The 24,315-nt window shown below is 38.7% G+C and overlaps 1 protein-coding gene across 16 annotated transcripts in view; it reads left to right on the forward strand.

Annotated features, from left to right (window-relative positions):
• NCKAP5 (NCK associated protein 5) overlaps nt 1-24,315 on the forward strand; it is a 947,559-nt gene that overhangs the window by 843,722 nt on the left and 79,522 nt on the right. For all 16 annotated transcript variants that reach the window (XM_055316283.1, XM_055316284.1, XM_055316277.1 and 13 more), the window contains 2 exons: nt 69-246; nt 7,639-7,714. In XM_055316283.1, the coding sequence (XP_055172258.1) occupies nt 69-246; nt 7,639-7,714 (254 nt within the window). The remainder of the gene's footprint in view (nt 1-68; nt 247-7,638; nt 7,715-24,315) is intronic.

A 24,315-nucleotide genomic window follows, 5' to 3' on the forward strand; every position in this document is an offset into this window, starting at 1 on the left:
GGATTGGGAAAAGTAGTGATTGAAGAAGAGCAATGTAATTTATCAGAGGAATCACTTTCTACCTGCAGAGTTGATAAGAAAGCAGCTCAACAGACAGAAAGTGGATCAAATAATGTTTCCTGCAGGAGCGTGTTAAAGGGCAGCTCCCAGGGCTCCTGTCTCACCGGCAGCTCTGCGAGCACGCAAGGAAACCACAAGAAAAACATCAAAACCAAAGCGGATGGGGAAATACCGAAAGGCTCCCTGGTAAGTGCTCCACCCATCCCGGTTCTCCAGCGAACCTGCTTGCCTTCTTTCTATCTCTGCTGATGGAAATGTAGGAGCGAGAGATTATATTGGGGGCGGGGGAGGGGAAGGAAAGTTCCGGGGAAAGGAGAGAAAGCTGGTGACAGCTTCTCACGGGCAGGTGGCAGCGAGACTGCAAATGGGCAGCCCCGCCAGTAGCGCTGCTGCGTTAGCTCCGGCGAGGACGGTGGAACCAGAGTGCAGGCAAGAGGACACTCCCCGTGTCAGGTGTCATCTTCAAACTATACTCCGGTGCAGGGAATTGGTTTTGGGGATCTCTTCCTTCATTCCCAGCAACACAAAAAGGAATGGAAATGATTCTGAAAACTAAAAGTGCTAAAGGAGAGAATGATGGCCACTTGGATGATTCACGTTAAGCACCGCTCCTTTTTTCTGCAAGTTCTGTGTACTAGTTCTTCCCACCTAGACAGGTGTTAAGACTGAGAAATCTACTTTGCAACTTGACTCCCAGTTATTCAGTCTCTTAATTGTGAGGTCCAGAACTCAGGGTGTAATTTCCTTCAAAAGCTGGGTGAAAGGGCATTTTTCTTTTTCCCTGGGACATGCTAGGTTCAAATAATATTTTTGTTTTAAAATTACCTTAAATTGCACTGAGTATCTTTGCATTCTTTCTGTTCTTGCATAATTGATTTGGTGATGTTCATTATTCCTTTATATAAGTTTTGAAGCACTTAAAAAAATCCCTTTTACAGAATTACTGTATCCATTTTTGTAGTGCAACAAGACAGATTGTAAGATATGATACATGCTACCATTTTCTTGGGAAAATCTGAAAGATAAAATAATTTTACTTTTTTTGGAATAGTTTAGAGGTGATTTTAGGAGTAATCATGATTGGCATTATTAGCTATTAATTATTAGTTTAATTACTTATTGATGTTTAGGGTTCCTTAGAATTTCCGAGGCATACTTTAATGTGACGACAAATGCACCTTTTTCTTTCAAAGACCTCTAGTCTCTGAAGAGCTATAAAGCTTTTTTTTTTTTTTATCAAACTCTTGGAAATCATATGTGAACTATGTTCTTTGTAAAACTTTTTTTTTCTTTCTTTTTTTTTTTTTTCTGGGCTTCCATGGTATATCCTCCCTTCTTTGAAAACACAAATGTCCCCTGCATTACAAAAATCACAAATTATAAGCATATCTAAGGCTGCCCTTGTAGTGTCACTGAAAGGAAAGAGAGAGAATGAACGTGTGGAAATGTGCAATATGCCAGAAATTCAATCCAACTGATCTAAAACTTTGATAGCCTAGCAGAGCCCCTTATCGGAGGCACTCAATTTAACTATGCCCCATTTAATATGGTTCTGACAGCTTAGGGTATATCTTCGCTGTACAGAAGTACCAAAAAAACAAAAAGACCCTCTGTTTGGCTTTTATAATTTCATTTTTACTTTCTTGTTACTTCCCAATGCTAAAGTAATTTCTGGGCTTTTCGTCTATAGTCTTCAGTCTTTTTCACAGTGTACTAATAAGTGTCCTTTGTTTCCTCCAGAATATCTGCAAGAAACACTCTTATTATTGTATGTGAAGTACAAAGATTCCTAACCACCCCCAAATACATGATCATTTGGGATATGCTAATTTTTTTCTAGTTAGCTACAAGAGAAAATTAGTCATGCTGGGAAGCTTTTCCATACAGAGGAATAATATTAACCTGGATAGTTGACCAGCCAGTCTTTTTTTTTTAATGTAAAATGCAGTGGTTTTTGTTTCATCTCCATAATCATCAATGTGGAGTGTACTAAAATTACTAATTTCAGAGAGGACATTGCCATAGTCTCCTTTGGGACTAGTATAAGACTAGCAGTGAAAACCTATTTATTATATGTTCTCAGCCTACCCAGGAAGGAAATTAGATGCAAAATAGGATATATTCTAATACCATAGCACATTGATGGGAATACCCATGAACCTCTTAAAATTCAGAGTTTGAGGAACTTTCTCCTACTAGGGCTCAAGGCAAATTTGCTATCTGCCTATTTTAAACTGTGTTGCAAAGAATTCTTCTCATTGTAGTCACTTGGGATAAAAACAATAGCTGCACATAATGCATTACATATCGTATGTGTTTTTGAGTAAAGTCACTGATCAGAGTCTTATATCACTATCTCTTCCCCTTTACAAACCAAGACTATATTTCATTATGAGGGTTCTCAGGGATTTTAATTATTTTAATCTGTGGTGATTATAATACAAAGATTATTTCTACAAAGATTATTTCCATACATACAACAATGTATGTAGCAGATTTCCACTTAGTCTGCTAGTAACTGCATATCCATGTCCATTTTCAGGACTGCTAGATACATTTTAAAATATGCATAAAAGTCCTGTTAATTCTTTGCTGAATGAAATCTTTTTCTCTTTTCAGAGCCTTAATTAGAGGCTTATGTCCCCATTTAGGCCATCATTTACAGACCACTTAGCTCTAATTTTTGTGTAATTTAGACAAGGGCCGTGTTACTTTGTACTTTTACTTAAATTATATAAAATCGTTATAAGAGGGGGCAAAGGCATCCCCAGGAAAGACTGCATCTGTATTAAGTAAATAAGCAAGAAAGAAATGTGCTCCGTAGCAGTATGCTAGAAGTCCTTCCTTCCCGTGGATTCAGATAATTTTGTGAAATGAAAAGTCTCAAAGGAAGGCAGCTCCAGGCTCCTATTTAACTATCACTGGACAAAATAAAAATTGTTTAACGAAATTAATAGCATTATATACCTTCATCGTGCACTGGAAAGTGATGGCCATTTCAATATGGGTATTTTAATTTAAATTACAAGTATCTTTTCACCCAGTGTCCCATAGTCTGAAAAAAAAAATCACATATGCTAGTAAAAAAAGCATCAAATACTATCCCATTAAAATGATACTGTGGTGATGAAATAGGATAAAATGGTACAGTAATTACACAAATTGTTATCATCTTATTAAGTTCTGCAAAATGTTATAATTTCAGCATCCTTAATTGAATAGTTCTGTTCTAAATGCTATTTTGATGCTAATAAGAAATGTGCATATTTTTCCCTCCTCCTGCAAATTTTTCTAAATGACTAACTTTTCTGAAGGTAATGCCTTCTGGAGTTTTCCTTCCAAAGATCACTTTCTGTCTCACTTAGGTTCATTACATTCTTTTCATTTGCAATAAACTTTGACAGCAAAATGTTGTCTTCTTGGGAAGCAATTTATGTTAGGGTGAGTCAGGGAAGAAATATAAGCAGAATTCCAAATGAAGGGTGTCCCCAAAACTCTGAAATTACATAAATATAATACATATATATGTATAATTCACCATATATATATATATATATATATATATATATATAATTCACTGCTATTATATATATATATGTATATATAATTATTATTTTCTCTATTTCTCTCCAGGAGCCTTTGTAAGCTCCTTCCTCCCTGCCCTTTCTAATGGTAGGGGTTAGTAGAATATAATGGGCACAGTGACATTTAATGTTTTCCTGCTAGAGATTATTATTTGGTATAGTTATTCACTACAACTGCAGAGCCCAAAAGATGGACAAGAGTGGGAGATGCATGATTAGAAGGCACCCAAAATACTGACAACAAACTTAAACCAAAAATAAGCCATAGTTATTGCCTGAGTTACCTGATACTTCTCAGCAAATAGGATATTACTGACATTAATTTTTTTTTTATTATTTATGATAGTCACACAGAGAGAGAGAGAGAGAGAGGCAGAGACACAGGCAGAGGGAGAAGCAGGCTCCATGCACCGGGAGCCCGATGTGGGATTCGATCCCGGGTCTCCAGGATCGCGCCCTGGGCCAAAGGCAGGCGCCAAACTGCTGCGCCACCCAGGGATCCCACTGACATTAATTTTTATCTGTTCCTGGTAGAACAAACAATGGCTGAGAAAATTCTACATCTCTAACCACCATTCTTTTCTGAGCCAAATTTCTTGGTTTTGTGAACACTCCCATCTTTGTAGTGCTTCATTACATGAAGATCATCCCAATTGTCCCTATATTTGGCAAATTCTTAATCTTGAGTTGGCAGTCCCTTACCCCTAGGAAAAGTTCCACAACCTCTCACCAACATCCAGCCATGGCATGATCAAGAGTGAAAATTAATTTTAAGTTCAGCCTATGAAAAATGTAATTAGCAAGGGGAATCTGCTGCCAAAATAAATTATGTCCCTCATTTCCATACGCAAATGGATTTTTTACATTACCATTTTGCATTGACATCTATTTGTATAGATAATTAGAGCCAACAATTATGACATTCTAAGACACTCCCCCATTTTCCATTCCTTTGCTGATTCTTCACCCATCTTCTTCAGGTTTTCCTCTCATGGGTCATCTGCTCCTCATGGGTCATCAGCCCAGGAAAGCTGAAAGAACTAAGGGCATTTTCCCTGATAAATGCCTTTGATAAGTCCCCAGAGGCCATATTTAGCACTTGCTGATAAGCACATAAAGCCCTAGAAAAGTTCTGACAAGGAGCTAGCAGGTAGGACTATAGGATGGCTTTTTTTTTTTTCTTTCCTAAATATGATACTTGGAGAAAGATAATAGTTAAGTTCCACAGATGGGTTAGGGAACCAGAAGAGATGGGAAGCAAGGTTGTTAAACACACACACACACACACACACACACACACACACACACAGAATCTATGAAAATTTTTGCTGTTCTTAAATAAAAATATATGGGGACACCTGGGTGGCTCAGTGGTTGAGCATCTGCCTTTGGCTCAGTCTGTGATCCTAGGGTCCTGGGATTGAGTCCCACATCAGGCTCCTTGCAGGGAGCCTGCTTCTCCCTCTGCCTATGCCGCTGCCTCTCTCTGTGTGTCTCTCATGTATAAATAAAATCTCATGTATAAATAAAATCTTTAAAAAGAATATATCTATATATACGTGTGTGTGTGTGTGTGTATATATATATATATATATATATATATATATATATAGTTTATGTATACATGGAATACTGCCTACATATCTAACTGCCAGACGCTAACAGAAAATAGCAGTTCTTGGGAAGGTCTGGAAAGGATGATGGTAACAATATGGTGCACTCTGAAAAATTTAATTATTGCAATGAATAGGGACCAGGAGTGCCCACTCTAAAACTGAAATCCTTTGTGACCTTGAAGGGATCACTAACCCTGAATGAGCCTTTTTTCCTTTATCTTTAAGATGAGAATCTTATTCTCATTATTGGATTCTTTAGTTTAGTATCTCACAGGCTGATAGGATGATTACCCCACGTTCCAGCAGGTTAGCAGGGCATCCCTTCAAGTTTAAAATAGATCAACTGAGAAATGCCTGAAGGAAATCTTATTTCATGTTACCAGTAAGGGAGAACATTAAACATGTTTTCCTAAGAGTTGGTATGAGCTGAAAATATCATGAGATTTCCTTGATTTCTCCATTAATGAGGATGGAAGGTTCACATTGGGTTGTTAATGGAAATTCAAGTGTTAGAGGATCCCTTTGTCAGTGGGTCTTTTGATAGCCTTGTCACAAACAGATCACTGAGCTAGGCAAATCTTGGAAGGCAAATAAGTAACATGTTAGCCTCGCTGATGCTCACGGTGCTTTTCTTCTCTGCTCTCCATAAATGTCTACTAGTGAAGTATCCAGACTGTTGATGAAGTCTTCTCCTCACACCCCTCACCCCATTCCCTAACTCCTTTCCCCTGGATGTGCTAACAAAGAGTGAAGTGTCTGCAGAGCAGAGAGCTGATGGGGGAGAAAAGTGATGAACATGGCCTCTGGATATTCAATCCTTGATCTCTCCTTGTGAGAGGTTCAGGTAGCCATCTGCATAATCTCTTGAGTCTGCCACCTTCTGGCTATCAGCACGTACAGAATAAGCACCAATTACATTCTGATATTGGAACCACAGTTATAAAATATAAATAATTGGTCTTATTCCATTAAATATGAAAATTAGGTAAAAAGTCAAAAGCTAAATCTAGCTCAAGGACAGTGTGCAACCGTATGACTTTCTATATTGAGAGTATGAAATAAGAGTTTCTTGGCATTCAGCTCAAGCCCTTGAGCAAATCCACTGACAGCCTCTAATGTATGTGCCTAAGCAGAACCCCATTGCATTCAGTGCACAGTTCACATCATTATCATTGGCTGCCCAGGTGACCGATGAGGATGTATTTTAAAAGAGCTTTTTAGGGTCATTCTCCCAAGGACCACAAGCTATCTTGAAATTGAGGCCAAGTCTACTGGCACAGTCAAATGGAAATTTGAGAAAAACAAAGTTCCCCCAAATGAACACAAATCTGGAATCAATTTTGCTAAGTTGAGAATCCCGACTCCACTACTTTGGCAATTACTTGTCTGTCTTCAGGAGGAGGAGGCTAACAATACCACCTACCGATGTTCTCAGGATTTTGAGATCACAGGCCTGAAGAGCTTAAACAGCACGTATTACTCCATAGTATTTCAAGGTTGCTTTTGAATTATGGTTCATACTGGTAATATTGTTGCTACTGCTGCCCCTAGATTGAAAAGGAAGAGACATAAGTCTTAATCGCAGCATTTCCACTTACAATATGTTTAAGGAAACTTGCTGGATCTCAGAATTCTCATTTGTAAAATACTGTGACTTATTCAGGTCTCTCTAGAGTTCCACTGAATGCTACCCCATTCAGCATCTGGATAGTTCAACTGAAATATAAGGGGAATGTTTTTGACCTAAAAACTCAATAAAAATGTGTCACTGCTCTAGTTTCATAAGCATACATCATAGTCACCTTATGTTTCATCATGGCAAGAACAAAAAAAGAATCATTTTCTTAGAGAGTTACATTCCAGGAAAGGGTCAGGAGATCTAAGTATATTTTCTCTCTTCTTATTAAAATAACTTGTGGTAGAAGTCACTGTCTCTGGAGGAATTATATCTCCTTTGACTTTAATTTTTCCTAACAGCTCTGTTACTGACTTTATTAAGTATTAAAAGCCAAAGCTATATCTTTAAAATCTTATGAAGAATTATGTATCCTGTAAATCTTCATTTTGATATCTGGGGTTATATTTCTAAAAATATGCTCTTGCTCTTGTAATTAAAACTTATGATAAAGCCAAGTAATAGAGTAGGGGAAAGTAGAATGAAGAAAACCTCAATCTATATATCTATATTTACCTATCTACGTATATGTATGCACATGCTCACTCACGCATACCCATTTGTTACAGAATGAACCATCATTCTGAGGATTGTGGAGAATCTATTTAATATAATAAATAAGAATGAACCATCATTCTGAGGATTGTGGAGAATCTATTTAATATAATAAATAAGAACTTATAGTATTTTCTTGTTGCTGCAGATAAAAGAAGCAAGTGAAAACCTGCAAGAGGATGAAGATACAATTGCTAATTCCACATTTCAGAGCCACATCATAGGTAAACATTCATGTCTTGGTACATCTTTATGGGTGATACATTCTGAATATGACCTTCTTTCAGACACAGTGTGTTCCTATAGATCATGTCTCATGCCTAGCGTCTAGGAGGACTGGGCCTTAACTTCTTGTTTTAAAAAAGATTTTATCTATCTATCCATCCATCCATCCATCTATCTATTTAATTGAGAGAGAGGGCAAGATGGGCAAAAGGAGAAGAGAATCTCAGGCAGACTCCATGCTGAGCACAGAGCCCAAGGAGGGGCTCAATCTCATGACCCTAAGATTATGATCTGAGCTGAAACCAAGACTCAGATGCTTAACCAACTGAGCCACCCAGGCATCTCTAGTACTGGGTCTTAACTTCTCAAGCACGATTGCCTTTATCTTCTCAGATATTGGAAGCTACCATAAAATAAATAGTTCAAAACCGGACCTATAAAGAAAATATAGATATTTTCAAAGGAACACACTGCAAACTGATGAGAAATGAGTAATTGTCACTATGAAATGAGAATAATACTGAGTGTAAATAAAAAGCAATCAACTTTGAGTCCATCAAGTTTCTGTAATTGTCTCAAGAAGCATTTACACAACTACCTCTGGTTAGGAATGTGGGATGGTAGCTTTCTTAAATTGAATATTTTTTAATAAAATGTGTTTTACACAGAGAACCAAATAGATTTAGGTGCACATGTCTTTGCCTGAACTTCAAAACTCACTTTCTTCATCATTTCTGTGAGAACCCTGATTATAGGTAGTCCTGTCTCTGAAATAAGTTTGATTTGTCAACTCTTTCTTAAAATTATGCATTGGCCTAGCTTAATTGGCCTAGCTAACCAAAACACACAAAAAGACTCACTGACCTTCTGCTGACCTGTTTTCAGCAGGCAGGAGGGAGCTGGTGATGGAGTAGTTGTCTGTGACTGTGCTCCTTGTCAGGTGATGGAAGAGGTGATAACTTTAACTGTTTTGGGCCACCGTGGATGATTGCTGAATTAGTTTTTGCCCAGGCTCTAAGAATAGCTGTGCATGTAAGGATGATGGTTATTTAGTGTTACACAGGATACCAAGGCATGATAGAATAATCTCTACCCATCGCATTTGGGTCTAGTAGTTAATAGCCAATATCACATCCTAGGGCATGATAGTCCTCCAGATATCTGGTTTCTGGTATGGTGAGTATCCACTGCTCTTTTACCTCCAACTGCCAGCTATAAGCATCTCACCACTTTTAGGGCCGTGTTGGTACACTCTGTGCCTGGTTTTCTCACATACCCAGAAGTCTTCTGTACACTCTAATTTACAGTTTATCTCAGAGAGTTATTGTACCCCCACAGCTTAATGAGACTGGCACACCATTATTATTCTTTTCATTTGTAATTGAGGATACAAAAATCTTACCAAACAGCTGAATGAGTGCAGTCTGAAAAAGATTATTATTCCAAAAAGACATCCTTTATTATAGTTGTCAATGTAAAATGCTTAAATTGGTATCAGTTCTGTGTAGCTAGCTAATATGCAAGTTAAATATGTTTAACATCCTTCAAACATGACACTATGTAAAGCCCTGCTGAATCATCATTTTACCATAATGAGGGGTTCTTGGGCCTATAAAGTAACATATAGAAAGTTAGAGGCTGATTTTTTTTTGAAAGAATTACAGTAATCTAACTATGCTTTAATAGACTTGCAGTTTCTTAGATTTGCATTGTTCAACATGATGGCTAGCCATGGGTGGCTATTTCAGGTTCAATTTAAAGTAATTAAAACTAGGTAAAATAAATAAATAAATAAAAATAAAACTAGGTAAATTTAGAATTCAGTTCCTCCATTGGACTAGCCACATTTCAAGTACTCAGCAGCCACATACCCAGTGTTGTCTCTATGAGCATTTCCATCACATACAACATTCTGATGCATGTGCTGGTTTAGATTTCTCTCATGGAAGTAATTTTGGACCATGTTTCTGACAGAGGGCTGAGTTGGTCTGCACATAGTGTAGATTTATCTCCTCACACTAGGAGAGAACTGTATGATAAACTGCTATTGGCTATAAGTATAACAACAACAACAAAATTGATTAGCCATTATACATAAGTAATAGTCATTTGATCACCTTACACAATTAAAAATCTGGAGGAAGGTAAACATGAAAGAAGGCTAGTAGCTCAATGATGTCATCAAAAGCCCTGGCTTTTTGTCCTCATATCTGTTGCCTCTGGTTTTAGATTGCTTTCTGCCACTCTAAGTATTCCATTTACCTTCAAGGCATAAAATATAAAGATAGAGTAAAAGCTCCTTCAGAATCCACCCCATAGACTCCATCTTACATGAAAACCAGATCATAAAACCAGTCCTAGCTGCATAGTATACTGGGGAAGTCAGTATGTTGATTCTATTTATTGTATGAGGTAGCAGAGAGAAGGGAGTTGGGACTATCCCTGGATTAACCAGTCAATAAAATTGCCACCACCAACCTTCTAAAAGCTTCATCCATTTCAAGACTGAATAAGACACAACAGATCAAGTAGTTATTTCTCTTTATTGCAGAAGAATGACTGAGAATGTATTTTTAGCACCCTGATAAACCAATATTCTTCATTTCATCTAAACTGAGTGTTGTCACATAGCCTCACAATATTATATAACCATAGAATATTTTCACTCATGGCAACTGAGCAAATCTAAATATGTTATCCTTCTAACCAAGTACCAGCTAATGTCTTTGACAAAGAAGAATAATCAGAAAATTTGTGAACCTGAATGTCTGCATTTCTATGGTTAAGGATAATCATATTGGTTAATCAAAATGTTATGAGTTAATTACAAGACAAGATATTGTTAACGAAGCGTGCTCTGTATTGAATTTCAAGATTCGTGAATTAAGTAAAATAATACAACTGGATTTTTTTCTTTAAAATCACCCTAATAAATATTAGACTTCCATGTTAATAAGCAACAAGAAAATGACTAGTCTAGCCTAATGGAAATGTTAACACAAATGATCACAATTCCCATATTTCTAATTGTTCTTTCTTGCTATTTAACTGTAATAGGTTCACCCTATGTATCATATTAATTATCTAATAGGATTAAATGATCAGTGGGAATTCAAATAATACTGTTTCATATTAAAAACACCAGCCAGTGGTAGCAGCAAAAATAATCATCTAAGCGGAGGCAGAGGATCCAGAAATTCCTATAAGACAAGAAAATGTCTTTTGAGGAGTTGGAGAAAGAATACAAGCAGAATTGAATGATATCCAAGAAGTCAAGGTTCATGGTAAACTCTAGTGAAGCAAAGGATACATGTTATTTCCTTCAAATTTTAAAGAATTGTGAAGAACAATCTGTCCAATAGCCCAATGGGCAAATATCTCAGTGTCCCAGAACGATACGAAATCTCTTTACTCTCCCCCTGTTGGCTGGGTGTCTTCTTAGTCTCTTTTATTTAGTTTTTTGTTTTTTTAAAGATTTTATTTATTTATTAATGAAAGACACAGAGAGAGAGGCAGAGACATAGGCAGAGGAGAAGCAGGCTCCCTGTGGGGATCCCGGTGTGGGACTCTATCCTGGGAGTCCAGGATCACACCCTGAGCCAAAGGCTCAACCACTGAGCCACTGAAGTGTCCCTTAGTGTCTTTTAAAGAAATCCTTCTGTTCCTATCATCAGGGGAGAGCATGACGAAGGGCCTGGTCTAGCCCTGAATCTAGCTTTCTTTTGGGTAGTTCTAGGTAGTTGTGTTGGTACTCCCTGATGCATCTAAAAAATTACTTCTAAGGGGGATCTTTATGTTGTCCTCCTTTTTCCATTCTTCCCCAAAATGGGCTAGGTGAGCAGCTAATATATAATGCATGAGGATAACAGGTGCTCAATAAGGACCCCCCTTTGGCTTTCTTATCAGATCATATACCAGTTTATCCATTTTCCCAAGGCATTTTATTTCCTTATTCCCTGTTCTCTCCTACACTTTAGCCAGCTAATCTGGTAAACTAATTCACATTGGTGGAGCAGTAGATTAAACAGGTATTTTTTTTAGGTCACAAATTTGCATTGTAACAAAAACTCAAGAAAAGTTTTACCTCTAGTTAAGAGGAACTCTTGAAACTTTTATTCAAGTATCAGGCACTAACATCACTAACATCACTAACATCATTATAGGGGGAAGAAGAAAGGACAGAATCAACCTGCCTTCAGACAATAAATAGCATGAGAAGCAGTGCCAGAGAGAAGTTATTTTGTCATATAACCCAGCTTTTGAGAGGTAGCCTGCCTGAAAGCTAAGAAGTGGGACAAAGCTGTGTTGCGCCAAATAGAGGAGAATCACATAGCCAAGTACAATCACCATTTCACATCGATGTAATACATAGACCTTGTTCTCCTAACTTTTTCTCACCCAACCATAAAACATTGAATCCACATAGCATTGTGTCCAGTCTGGAGTTTGATAAAGGCAGGAGGGATAAAAGAGTCACATGCCACATAGGTACTATTGTCACAAAATCTATATATCAGATTCAAATGAAAGTCATTGAATGCAGCAGCTTCTTCACCCAACAATGGAGAGAAGGCCTAGCCTAATGTCAAAATTTCTCTAACTGTGGTTCTTAGGACAGAAAGAGAAGGTCTCACAGACTCTTGAATCAAGAACCTCAGTTATATGGAGAGTAAGAATCAGGACGTGGATGTTTAGTTCATCTGAATGGAAGGAGCTCTGGAAACTATTTATTGTATTAATATTAATGACCTAATACAGTATGGTCAATAATTATTACCCATATATAGACTATAGAGTTTGAATTATCCAGACCACAATTATTTTAAATCCAAGACTGGATTTCCATAGTTATTAGTGCCAATAGGGTTAGGTTCAAATGGAAGTGAATGAAACCCCAAAGTATGTGGCTTAAGTAAGAACTGAAATTTCTGGCTGTCCTGAGGACAGTCCAGAGGAAGGTGATCCAGGGTGATCAGATAGTACCAGGCTCTTCCTGTCATTTCCCTCTGGTTCATGTTTTTCATTCCCAAGGTCACTTAATTGTTCAAGATGGCTTTTGAAAACCAATCCACTTTGTAACCAGCAGGAAGAAGTAATAAGGAAGGATATGGTTCATCCCTTCATGAACACTTCCTAGTAGTAGACCTATCTGGCCATTGGCCAGTAGTACTTAGTATATAGCATAGGAAACAGGCCAGGCAGGCAGCCATATGTCCAGAAAAAAACAAAAACAAAAACAAAACCACCATGAGGTTCTCTGGAAGAAGGGAAGAATGGCTTTTAGAGGACACGTAAAATGTTAGCCAACAGTTCACCACTTACCAAGGCTACCTCCTTGGTACAAACACACAAATTTTCACCATCATTTAAGAAAACTGCAGAAAATAAATTAGAATCGTTTTTGGCAAAGATAGAATTAATCCTAAAGATTGATGCCTCGTTTTCATTTTGCATCACCTGAATGACCACTTCCTATTAGCACAGTTTACCTTGAGAACTTTTTGAGAAAGTGTACTGAACTTGGATTAGTTTGCCACCACCATATTTATAAGTAATATATACTTGGTCACCACGAAGTATATAGAGATTCAAATAGAGCTGTGGAATATAATGCATCCAGAACTTTCCTTTCTCTAAAATGAAAACCAGGAGGGTACCAGGGCTTCCACTACTCTAGCTCCCAATCAGTTAAGGTTCTCAATAATTATCTTATTTCAAGAATATTACCAACTTCCCCCACTGAGAAAATTTGGAGAAATTTAGAAATTTAATGTATATGGAATAACATTCATACTAAAAATAAAATTAAAGCATACCCCAGAAACTTGATCAGACTCCTACAGCTTTTTGAATAGAAGGCTATTTAAGTCAAATGCCGTATTTTGAATAGTATACTGACATGCTTAGTCTTAACTGTAGAAAGAGTGAACTATTGATGAATACAAAATGTGAGTGTGAAGTACAAACATTCTCAATAACAACTTTATTTTTTTTTCAATAACAACTTTAATGAATAATGTTCTGTTGACTACTAACAGACTGGCACTGAACTGAAATCTACTTATGTGATGATGCCTATGGATAAAGAATAGAATAGAGTAGTCTACATAATTCAGATTTCACATTAATGCTTCCCAGGATGATGATATCCAAACATACAAAATGACATCTAAGAGATACTATATAGTAACAGCCTGGAAAAGGAAACTTCCATATGACTGCACGGAGTACTGCCATTAGTAACTGCCAATGACTGCTTTGCATCTTGCAGCTTGAAATATAAATTCCAAGTCATGAGTGTAGATCCATGGAAATAGGACCATGTGGTTTCTTCTGACACAAGGACTGGAAATAGTGACATTAACTTTGACCTGTTGAATATCCATTGTGTACTAAGCCCTGTGCTTGAAACATTACATGCCATCCATATCATCCTCCTTATTTGTTTGTTCCTTTGTGGCTGGTTCTCTGGTTTTGTCATCAATCAACTTGCTTCTTATACACGCTTTCCTCTAATTACCAGAGATAGTCACTAGATAAGTCTTTGGTGGAGATTTCTGTTTATGAGCGTACTAAAGCCTAGTCTCTGACCCCCTTCCTCTGTTTTGGTTTGTTTTTTTTGTTTGTTTGTTTTTACTAGAAATAGAGAAAGGTAGACTTAGAAAGTTGAAAGTAGGGCTTCTTTTTCTCCCATAAAATATTTGCTTCTATACTTTGCACCAGGGAGCTGAGTTCTATTTAGGTCAACAAGCCTATATTGAGCATCTTCTACAAGTCACGACCTGTGTTAGATGTTGAAGATATGGGATGAATGACACAGTACTCTGTGAACTGCAGTCTAGTAGGGAGACAGAAAAGCAAACAGATAATTCTGATACAAGGTGATTACAGATAAGACAGAGACACAGTCTGAATACATATGAGTGTACGGATTAGGTGTGGAGTCCAGCTTTGGTAAAGCCGGGAATGTCACTTTTTATTTGTAAGAAAAAGACAAGCATGAGAGAATAAAATATTGAAGTTAAAAGAATTTTCCGGGATCCCTGGGTGGCGCAGTGGTTTGGCGCCTGCCTTTGGCCCAGGGCGCGATCCTGGAGACCCGGTATCGAATCCCACGTCAGGCTCCCGGTGCATGGAGCCTGCTTCTCCCTCTGTCTGTGTCTCTGCCTCTCTCTCTCTCTCACTGTGTGCCTATCATAAATAAATAAAAATTAAAAAAAAGAATTTTCCATTTATACCAATAGTTCCCAAACTTTAATACACATCAGAATCCCCTGGGAAGCCTTAAAATACGCTGATGCTCAGGTCACACCCCATTACAAATCATAAGCTCTAAGGAGAGGAGCCACACACTAGTATCTTTTTAAAGATCTCCAGGTGATTCTAATGGGCAGTAAAGTTTGGGAACCACTATCCTAAGTGTTAGGATTTCATCAGCAAAGGAGACAGGGAGATCTCTTTCCACTCAAGAGCAAGAGCGTAAACAAAGACCCACAGATAGAAATGTGGCATACTGCAGGGGAAAGGAGTCAGTGGAAGACCAGCTTGAATGGAGTAGAGAGTAATTTTTGAGGAAATAGGTACAGATAGTTTTTGTGGAGACCATGAAAGCCAGGCTTAGATGTTTGAACCCTAGCCTGCAAAACAATACACAGGCTGTGGAGATTTTCAAAGAAAGGCTAAGATGATAAAAAGCAGCCAATCTCTATGATGCTCACGTTCCAGCTTTTCAAATCAGAACACATTTTTATTTTCTCTCCTTTAACCTTGGACCAACCAAATACACTATAGTCACATGCACAATATTGTTTCCTCCTATGTGGTGTGCTGTGATGAATAAAATCATGTATTTACCTGAAACGGTGGACATCCAGGAATACTTAGGGTTGCCAAAGGGGAACATCCAGGAATACTTAGGGTTGCCAAAGGGCTCTCTGCCCCAAAAGATCTCTCCTAGTAGCCTATTACAATGTATCTAAATTCCCTACCTCTCGGTAACTCCTTTGGATAAAGGTGCTCAAACTACTTGCTGTACTGCATCTGGTCTCTGAAAAGGACACACATTGAGTATCACTGACTGTTAGTAGCAGAGCATTTCTCAGCTTGGTACCAGCAAGACCCTAAAGAGATGAGTCATGAAGCTGGTACATTCTCCTTCCAGAGAACTGAAAAGCAGAAGGAGTGGCTTGACATTTAGGAAAGGTAAGGGTGGTGTTCTTCATTTATTTTTTTTTTAAAGATTTTATTTATATATTCATGAGAGAGAGAGAGAGAGACAGAGAGAGAGAGAGAGAGGTGGAGACAAAGGCAGAGGGAGAAGCAGGCTCCATGCAGGGAGCCCGAGGTAGGACTCGATCCTTGGTCCCCAGGATCACACCCCAGGCCAATGGAGGGGCTAAACCACTGGGCCACTGGGGCTGCCCAGATGGGAAAGCTCAGCTGCTAGGGGCAGAGGCAGACAGGAAGCCCTAGGGGGTGGCATGAATTAACCGAGGTACTAGAAGGAGACAAGGCCCACTGAATAGGCAGTGGTAGACACAATCAATAACTTTTGCCTTTTTTCCCTTGCATTTCTGGAAGGCCTATTGCAGTATCGTACAAAGTTGTAGTATCTGAAATAGCTGAACAGTGACTTCTTTTTGTACATTCCCTTGATATCTTAGAAGGTGGTTAATTTACTTAAAGTAAACATAAGAATGTGTGTGTAACCTTATGTCATAGTAAGGAGTAGGTCGGGATCAAAACAAAGTCAAAAAACAGAGTGCCTCAGCCCCAGAAAGTTCCCCAATATGAGAGAAAATTCTGAAAGAAGTAAGATGATTATATATATTACATTAATATCTACTATTTTTTAAATGCTTTCTATATGCTGGCCAAAGTGTTTTATTTGTGATGCCTTGTTGTACCCTCACATCCTTTGCAGGTAAGGGAAATGGGTGTCCTGAAAGGTTACATACTTTGCTCAGCAGCATGACTGGTATGGAGTGGAACCAGCATCCAAACCCAGCTTACTCCATAGCTGTGAAGTAAATAAACTCCCAGGAATGCTAAATGGTGGCCACGGACTTTTTTGGTCACCTTACAGGAACCACAGTTCAAGAATCCGTTTAGTAGATTACTTGGTCAGAGGTTGCAAACTCAAATAAGCCCCTGAGTGGAAGGGTGAGACAGCCCAGACATGACATACACAAGCATATATTACATGAGTGATAGGAGTTTTGAGGAATGGAGAGAATATGACTTACCCCAGGGGAGCAGCTACTTGTCAATTCCAGTTGTCATTGTAAAAGGCTGGCTGGCTCTATGTAACCAAGTCTTTCCATTTTTCACCAGAAGCCAAAAAATATAGATTTTTGTGTGACATGCGATACATTTTAAAATGTGGGCTCAATTGTAAAAAGCAAATCTTCAGAGACTCTCTTTTATCTGGCAATATTTCAAATTAGAATTTCAAAGTCCTGTCCCAGAATTTCACATCTAAAAGTATAGAATATAATATAAAAGTATACATATTTTTCTCAAATGCATGGCTAGCTGCCTACAAGGAATGTGTCAGATGCGTGGACAGCAACAGAGCTTGAATCCACGGTGTGGTGGAGGGTGCAGAGTGCTGTAACCAGCATTTGCCCATGGAGTATGTACCAGTCTCTGATGACCTAGGACTGGCATGACCAGCTGTCCTAGTTTGCCTGGACTTTCTTGGTATTAGTACGGAAAGTCCCTCTGACCTGGATGACCTGGAACAGTTATCACTCTCCCTGGAACCTGGTGTGAAGGATCTAAACTGCTGACATAATGCAAGTCTAGGGCCTAAGCAGAATGAAATGTTAGATGAAAAACATCCCTTTCCCACCAGCATCGAGCTGGACCCAAAGAGCAGTGGCAGCAAACCTGGAGGAAGGTTGCAAGCATAAGCTCCTAACTCAGCCACAATTCAGTCTTAATTCTAGCTGAAGAAAGGGGAGAAAAGAGAGAAGGAAAAGAAAAAAAGTCTCTTCCAAAGATTCTACATCTAGCTCACTAGTCACTAATCCTTAGGCACTAATTCAGTCTCTGTGTCCCCTAGAATCCCCAAGCTTGAATTTTTTTAAATGTTCTGAGTTGTGCTTTTAAATACTCTAGAAAGGAAACTGGAAGAGGGAATAGTTAAAACATGAATGTCAGAATATTAATATTTTTTGAGCTAGGCAATCCTACTGCTTGAGAATATTTGAAATCTATCATAATGAAAAGGTTTACAAAAAGCAGACTCAAGCTGATAGTGCTTGCAGGAATAAGATAGAACCCAACTTAGATCCTTCCTTGATGCAACCACACTGAACTTTACACACGGATAAAGTTCCAAGGAAGATTAACTCACAATAGAAAATCATTAAAAAGAGGGAGCAATGACTTCATTAGCAAGTGGCCAAAAAAAAAAAAAAAGGCAAGCTATAGAAGTCCTGAAAAGACTGCAAAATTGGGAATTATCCAATGGAGAATATAAAATAAAAATATTTAACATATTTAAAGTAAACACAAGTGGACATGAATGTTAACAAAGGAACAAACAAATGAACACTCCAAGATCAAAAAAGAATACAATAGAACTTCAAAAAATTAAAGCCTGTTAGTATTGATGACCACTGATTAGAGCATTATTCAGATAAAAGACAAGAGTTGAACAATTACAGATAATGTGTCACAGAGAATCAGGGGGGCGGAAAAAATGAAAGAGAGGGTAAAATAAGTAAGAGGTGATAAAATCCACAGGTATCTAATTGTAGCTCCTGAAAAAGGGAATGGAATGAGCAGGGTAATCATAATATTAAAAGAATGAATGACTAAGATTTGCAGAATTAAGGAAAGTTACCAATCCTCAGTTTCAGGAAACCAAATTATAAGCAGGATAAATAAAAGGAAATCTACCCATTAGCCTTGTGCTTTTATTTCCTTTGGATATATACCCAGAGGTGGGAATGCCGGATTGTAGGATACCTCTATTTAGGATTAAAATCTCAGGGATACCTGCACGTCCATGTTCATTGCTACATTCTTCCCAATAGCCAAGATATGGAAATTTCCTAAGTGCCTACCAACAGATGAACGGATAAAGAAATTATGGTATGTATGTACATAAGTGTGTGTACATATATATATATATATACACACACACATATATGTTGTCTTTTAGTATTCATTTTTATTTCTATCGTCTTACCATGCTGTTGTTCGGTTTGCACATTATACAAATAGAATCAACCACACTGTAAGAATTCTATTGCGTTTGGCATTTTTAATCAACATTATTTCTGCTATGAACCTATGATGGTACATGCAGCTGCTATTCATTAATTTTCACTGCTGTATAGTATTCCACAGCTTAAATATATCAAAATTTATCCTCTTTACTGTTGATAAGCACTTGGATTGGTTTCCATTTTTTGCTATTATGACAATGTCGCTAGGGTCACTGTGGCATATATTCCCTGATACACTTGCCAATAGTTTTTGAAGGGCCGCGTCTTTTAAATTTTTTTGTCTAACATCCACAATAATAAATGTTTACATCATAAACCAATACAACTCTGTAGATGTGCCTATGCATAAATATAGTCAAAATGTCATAATTTTTTTAGTATGAAAACAAAAATAAAATTGAAAGTTGGCGAGTAGGGACACCTAGGTGGCTCAGCGGTTTAGCACCTGCCTTTGGCCCAGGGTGTGATCCTGGAGACCCGGGATCAAGTTCCACATTGGGTTCCTTGCATGGAGCCTGCTTCTCCCTCTGCCTGTGTCTCTGCCTCTCTCTCTCTCTGTATCTCTCATGAATAAATAAATAAAATCTTTAAAATAGAAGAAAGAAAGAAAGAAAGAAAGAAAGAAAGAAAGAAAGAAAGAAAGAAAGAAAGAAAGAAGAAAGAAAGTTGGTGAGTAACATGAAATTCAGCAATGTGGTTGCCCTATGGTGAGGTAATAGCAGGGGAAGGATATAACCAAAGAGGATCACAAGAGTGGCTTAAAAACACTGTTGTTAAGGTGGGTTATGGGTGTTCTTTCATGGTGATTATTTAAATGAATCTATTTGTTGTATATATTCCTATATTTATAGTATGTTTCACAATTTTAAAAAAAGGTAAAAGTTAATGTACCATCCAAAATGAAACACAAATATGTTTTAGCAAGTGTATCTGTGGGCTGAATGAGACCTCCATTTATCCTTCTGATCTATGTCAGACATCCCTCATCCCGCCCCATTCCTACCTGCCATTTGGTTGGTGGCCCATTAGCATATCCAGAAAAGAGACTGGCCAAGAGAAGGAGAGGGAAGAAAGGAAGACAGCCCTGACCACCTGTATAAAGTTACTCATCATTAATTCTGAAGCACATCAGGTGACAGAGGAGTAAGTTAGAAAGAGACATTGTGGGCAACTCTTGAATTTTTATCCCCTTCTCCTCCATGTTACCAAGAGAATTCTGATTTGACCACACATTATGAATCAACTGAAGTGTCTGTGCCTTAAGTGCTGTTAAAGCCAACAGTTTGGGCACCTGGGTGGCTCTGTAGATTAAGTATCTGCCTTCGGTTCAGGTCATGGTCCTGGGGTCCTGGGATCAAGTTCCATGTTGGGCTCTCCACTCAGCAGGGAGCCTACCTCTCTCCCTCTTCCCACTGCTTCTGCTCTCTCTCTCAGTATCTCTCAAATGAATGAATGAATGAATGAATGAATGAATGAATGAATGAATAAATAAATAAATAAATAAATAAAATCCTAAGAAAGAAAGAAAGTTCTTATGCATGAAAGGAATGAAAAACTAATGACTGAGAAGTAATGAAAAACTAATGACTGAGGAGAGGAGAGGAGGAAGGAAGGATAGGAGGGAGAGAGGGAGAAAGAGATGGAAAGAAAAGAGGGAGGAGGAAAGGGAGGGAGGGAGGGAGGGAGGAGAGGGAGAGAAAAGGAAAGGAAGGAAGGAAGGAAGGAAGGAAGGAAGGAAGGAAGGAAGGAAGGACAGGAGGAAGGAAGAAAGAAAAAGCCTTCCAAAGAGGAGCTTATAGCTTTTCAGAAGCTTGGAAGGCCCTGTCCCTCCTGTAAGAACTCCATCCTATATACCTAATGAAAAACTGCCTCAATTAAGGTGACCCGCACACTCAATCCACCGGGAATCCCAGTGATACGTTCATTAAGTCTGGCACATTGGAGCAAAACTTAGCGCAAAGTAGGCGTAGGGCGCCAGCCAGAATGACCGATCAGGTGAGGGCTATGGCAAACTGTGGAGATGAAAATTGAGCTGTGTGATGAAATATGCAACTAAGGAAGAAAGGAGGAAATGTGATCTTGGGAACAGGGTGCTCTGGACTTGAATGAATCCATACTCAAGAGGCGTCCTAGAGAAGAGACAGGGTGTAGAGAAAGGAAGGCATCCCAGTGAATCTGGTACAACATGGAGCGGATCGGGGCACTTTTTAATGAGTCATATTCCTGCAAGTAGGGTTTAACTGTTCTAAAGGGAAGGCCTCATTTGTGAAAACGATAGTGCCCGAGAAGATCACTTATCAACGTTAGTGTTAATTTCTTCCATCGGCCCATTGATAGAATTTGAGAAGAGTCATTTAGCAATCATCTTATCAGTGGCCCGGTGCCTCTCCACTCACTTTGCACATGATCAGATAAAAGGCTGATGTTTGCTTTATCTTCGGTTTGCCACCCAGGCGCAGCTAAAAGCTTTTCAGGAAGGAGGAAGAACAAACTGAGAGGTTACCAGGTTATGAAACATTGTCACAGCCAAGCCAGCAGCATTGAATCAATTTCCAATATGTTTCTTCTGTAGCTAAAACTTATACTCTGGAGATGTTATTGTTTGATTATAAAAGCAGGAGGAATTTGAAGAGAGACTTTCATGCCACCTTGATAAACAGTCTCTGTCTGTAACTCGATTGTGTCAACTCCCAAATGGAGGGAAAATATGCTTTAAGGCGACTTTCCGCCCATTTGAAACTCAGCCCTGTGTTCTGCCTTCCGAGCCCATTTGGAAGGAATCCTATGTGTATAAGAACACATTTGGAGTGAGCATCGCCTGTCCTGCTTCTGCATGAGTGGATTGCATTTCCAAGGGTATTATTTCTCCTCACCACTGACCCAGTCTTTGGAATGTTTCCCTGATGTCAAAAGTGCTTATGTATAATTTAGCTTCAAGACAGGTCTCTTTCCTATGTACCTCATATTTTAAAAAAAATAAAAAATAAAAGCACTTTTCATATGCTGGATGACAATTGAATCCGATTTTAAAGAGAGAAAAGTAGCAAGGAGGAGGCAGTGTGCTGAGGAATTAATGGAATCTAGGTCTAAAGCCCAGTCTGGGATGGGCAAAATGCTGTATCTCTCTGTTTCCTCAATCATCAGATGAAGGACTTCTTTTCTTTTCTTTTTATTTTTTTTTAAGATTTTATTTATTTACTCATGAGACACACACAGAGAGAGAGAGAGAGAGAGAGAGAGAGAGAGAGAGGCAGAGACACAGGCAGAGGGAGAAGCAGGCTCCATGCAGGGAGCCCGACGTGGGACTCGATCCTGGGTCTCCAGGATCACGCTCTGGGCTGAAGGCGGCGCTAAACCACTGAGCCACCCAGGCTGCTCAAAGGACTTATTTTAGATATTCTCTGATGTTTTATGGTTTTTGTTGTTATTTCTGGCCCAAGTTCCAATACTCTTTGAGGCAGTAGGGGTATCCCTGAATTTCAAGATGCCTGTCCATGTCAAGTTCCCACTTCTCGTGAATCTGTGGAAAGATGAAATTTCCATCGTGGGCTTTGACGAAACTAGAAATTTACAAAGCATATTAAACAATTTCTGGGCCAGACTTAGTCATCATCTGTAACAATAGCATCACCACCATGCACTTACCTAAGTTTTGTGGGTTTTTTTTTACAGTGCTGCCATAGATCCTCCTAATAGTCTTCTAGTTCTAGCCAGGGGTTTGCAGTCACATAGGCCTATGTTCCACATCCTTCTTTCCCATTTGACAGATGCTGTAATCTTAAGCAAACTCCTGATTCTCTCTAAACCACCATTCCCTCATCTGCCAAATGGAGATAACAGAAAGATTTACCTTGAAGTTGTTATGAGCATTAAATGAGGTTTTTTTGCAGATGAGTTTTCGACAGCTATGCCAGGAGCTAGCAAGAACTCAATTGTTGGTCTTCATTGTTAGTGTAGTTATTAGGAAGATCGGTATGTGTAAAATATAGGTAGCTCTAAATATCTACTTCCTCCCTTTCTTTTTTTTCTCTCTTTCTTAAAGTTGTACTTGCAGCTATGATTTATTACAGTGAAAGATATAAACCAAAATCATCAAGGAGAAATGTCACATGGGGCAGTATCAGGAGATAATGAGATACAGGCTTCCAGGGGTCTTCTTCCAATGAAGTCACACAGGACATCCTAGATTCCCCCAGCAAGTAGTTATGACAGCATATGTAAAGTGTTATGTACCTGAGAAGCTCATTAGAGACACAGAGCCCAGGGTTTCATTGGGGGCTGGACACACAGGTACCGCTTTGTCTAGCACATATTAAAATCCCATATCCCCCCCAAGGAAAGCACATGTTCAGCATAAACCACATTGTTTATATGAACAATTTAGGCACAGTGAGCCACTTATATCAGTTAGGGTGATGAGAACCCTCTTGAAATCCAAGTTCCCAGGTGCTAGTGAAGGACCAGTCATTGCAATCAAGCCTTGCTAAAGGTAAGCCTTTTCAGACCTGCTATGATATCTTTTCTTCACAATCTGTGACCTTGGCTCATGTCCAACATATCTTTACAGGAAAATTATTATCAGTAGGACTCCATACAGCAGTGTGAGACTAACCTGTTGATTTCAATAATTGAGAGGTTCTCAATTAGGTTGAAGCTGACCTAAATGCCTCCACCCAAGGCTGAGATAGTATCATGGTAGTTATTGATAGTGTCATTCCTATGGACACAAGAAGGACATTCCCATGGGCAGTCTATGGTACTTTGGACATCAAGACTTATAATCATTAAGGTATGCCAGGCAGGACAAACATTAATCAGATGTATGGGTTAATGGGACCCCCAGTATGGCCACCCACCATGGAGCTTCTAACCCTATGATTCTCAGTCTAGTCAGAAATAACTCAGGGTAGTCCTTGGGATATTGCATTCAGCTCCAAACAGCTCTGCTTGTCCATGGCATCAGTTGCTATCATCAATGACATGAGTGTAGATAACATTTGGAGTGTCCTGTGTGGAAAATACAGGAGCTGGACCATCTTCACTGTCTTGTGATCGATACTGTCAGGTGTGATCATAGGCTCAGGAGCCAGTTTGCATCCAAGGTCCTCACAGCAGCTTGGAAAGGTAGCATGGGGAGTTTTCATTCAGGAAAAAGGGAAAGCTTCCAGGAACAGTTCTGAAAAAAAAAAAAAAAAAAGATAATTAATTCCCTTCCTACCTCACTCTCATGCTTCCCCCAAGAACCGGGGCTTTGTTTTCTCCCAATGGTACAAAATCAATGTGTTCTAGTTAGTAATCAAAACTTTACCCTTTTTTCATCCATAAATTCTTACTGAGAGTTTTTTTGTCTGGACTGGTTG

This window comes from Nyctereutes procyonoides, unplaced genomic scaffold (assembly GCF_905146905.1).
Source record: "Nyctereutes procyonoides isolate TBG_1078 unplaced genomic scaffold, NYPRO_anot_genome, whole genome shotgun sequence".
NCBI lineage: Eukaryota > Metazoa > Chordata > Mammalia > Carnivora > Canidae > Nyctereutes > Nyctereutes procyonoides.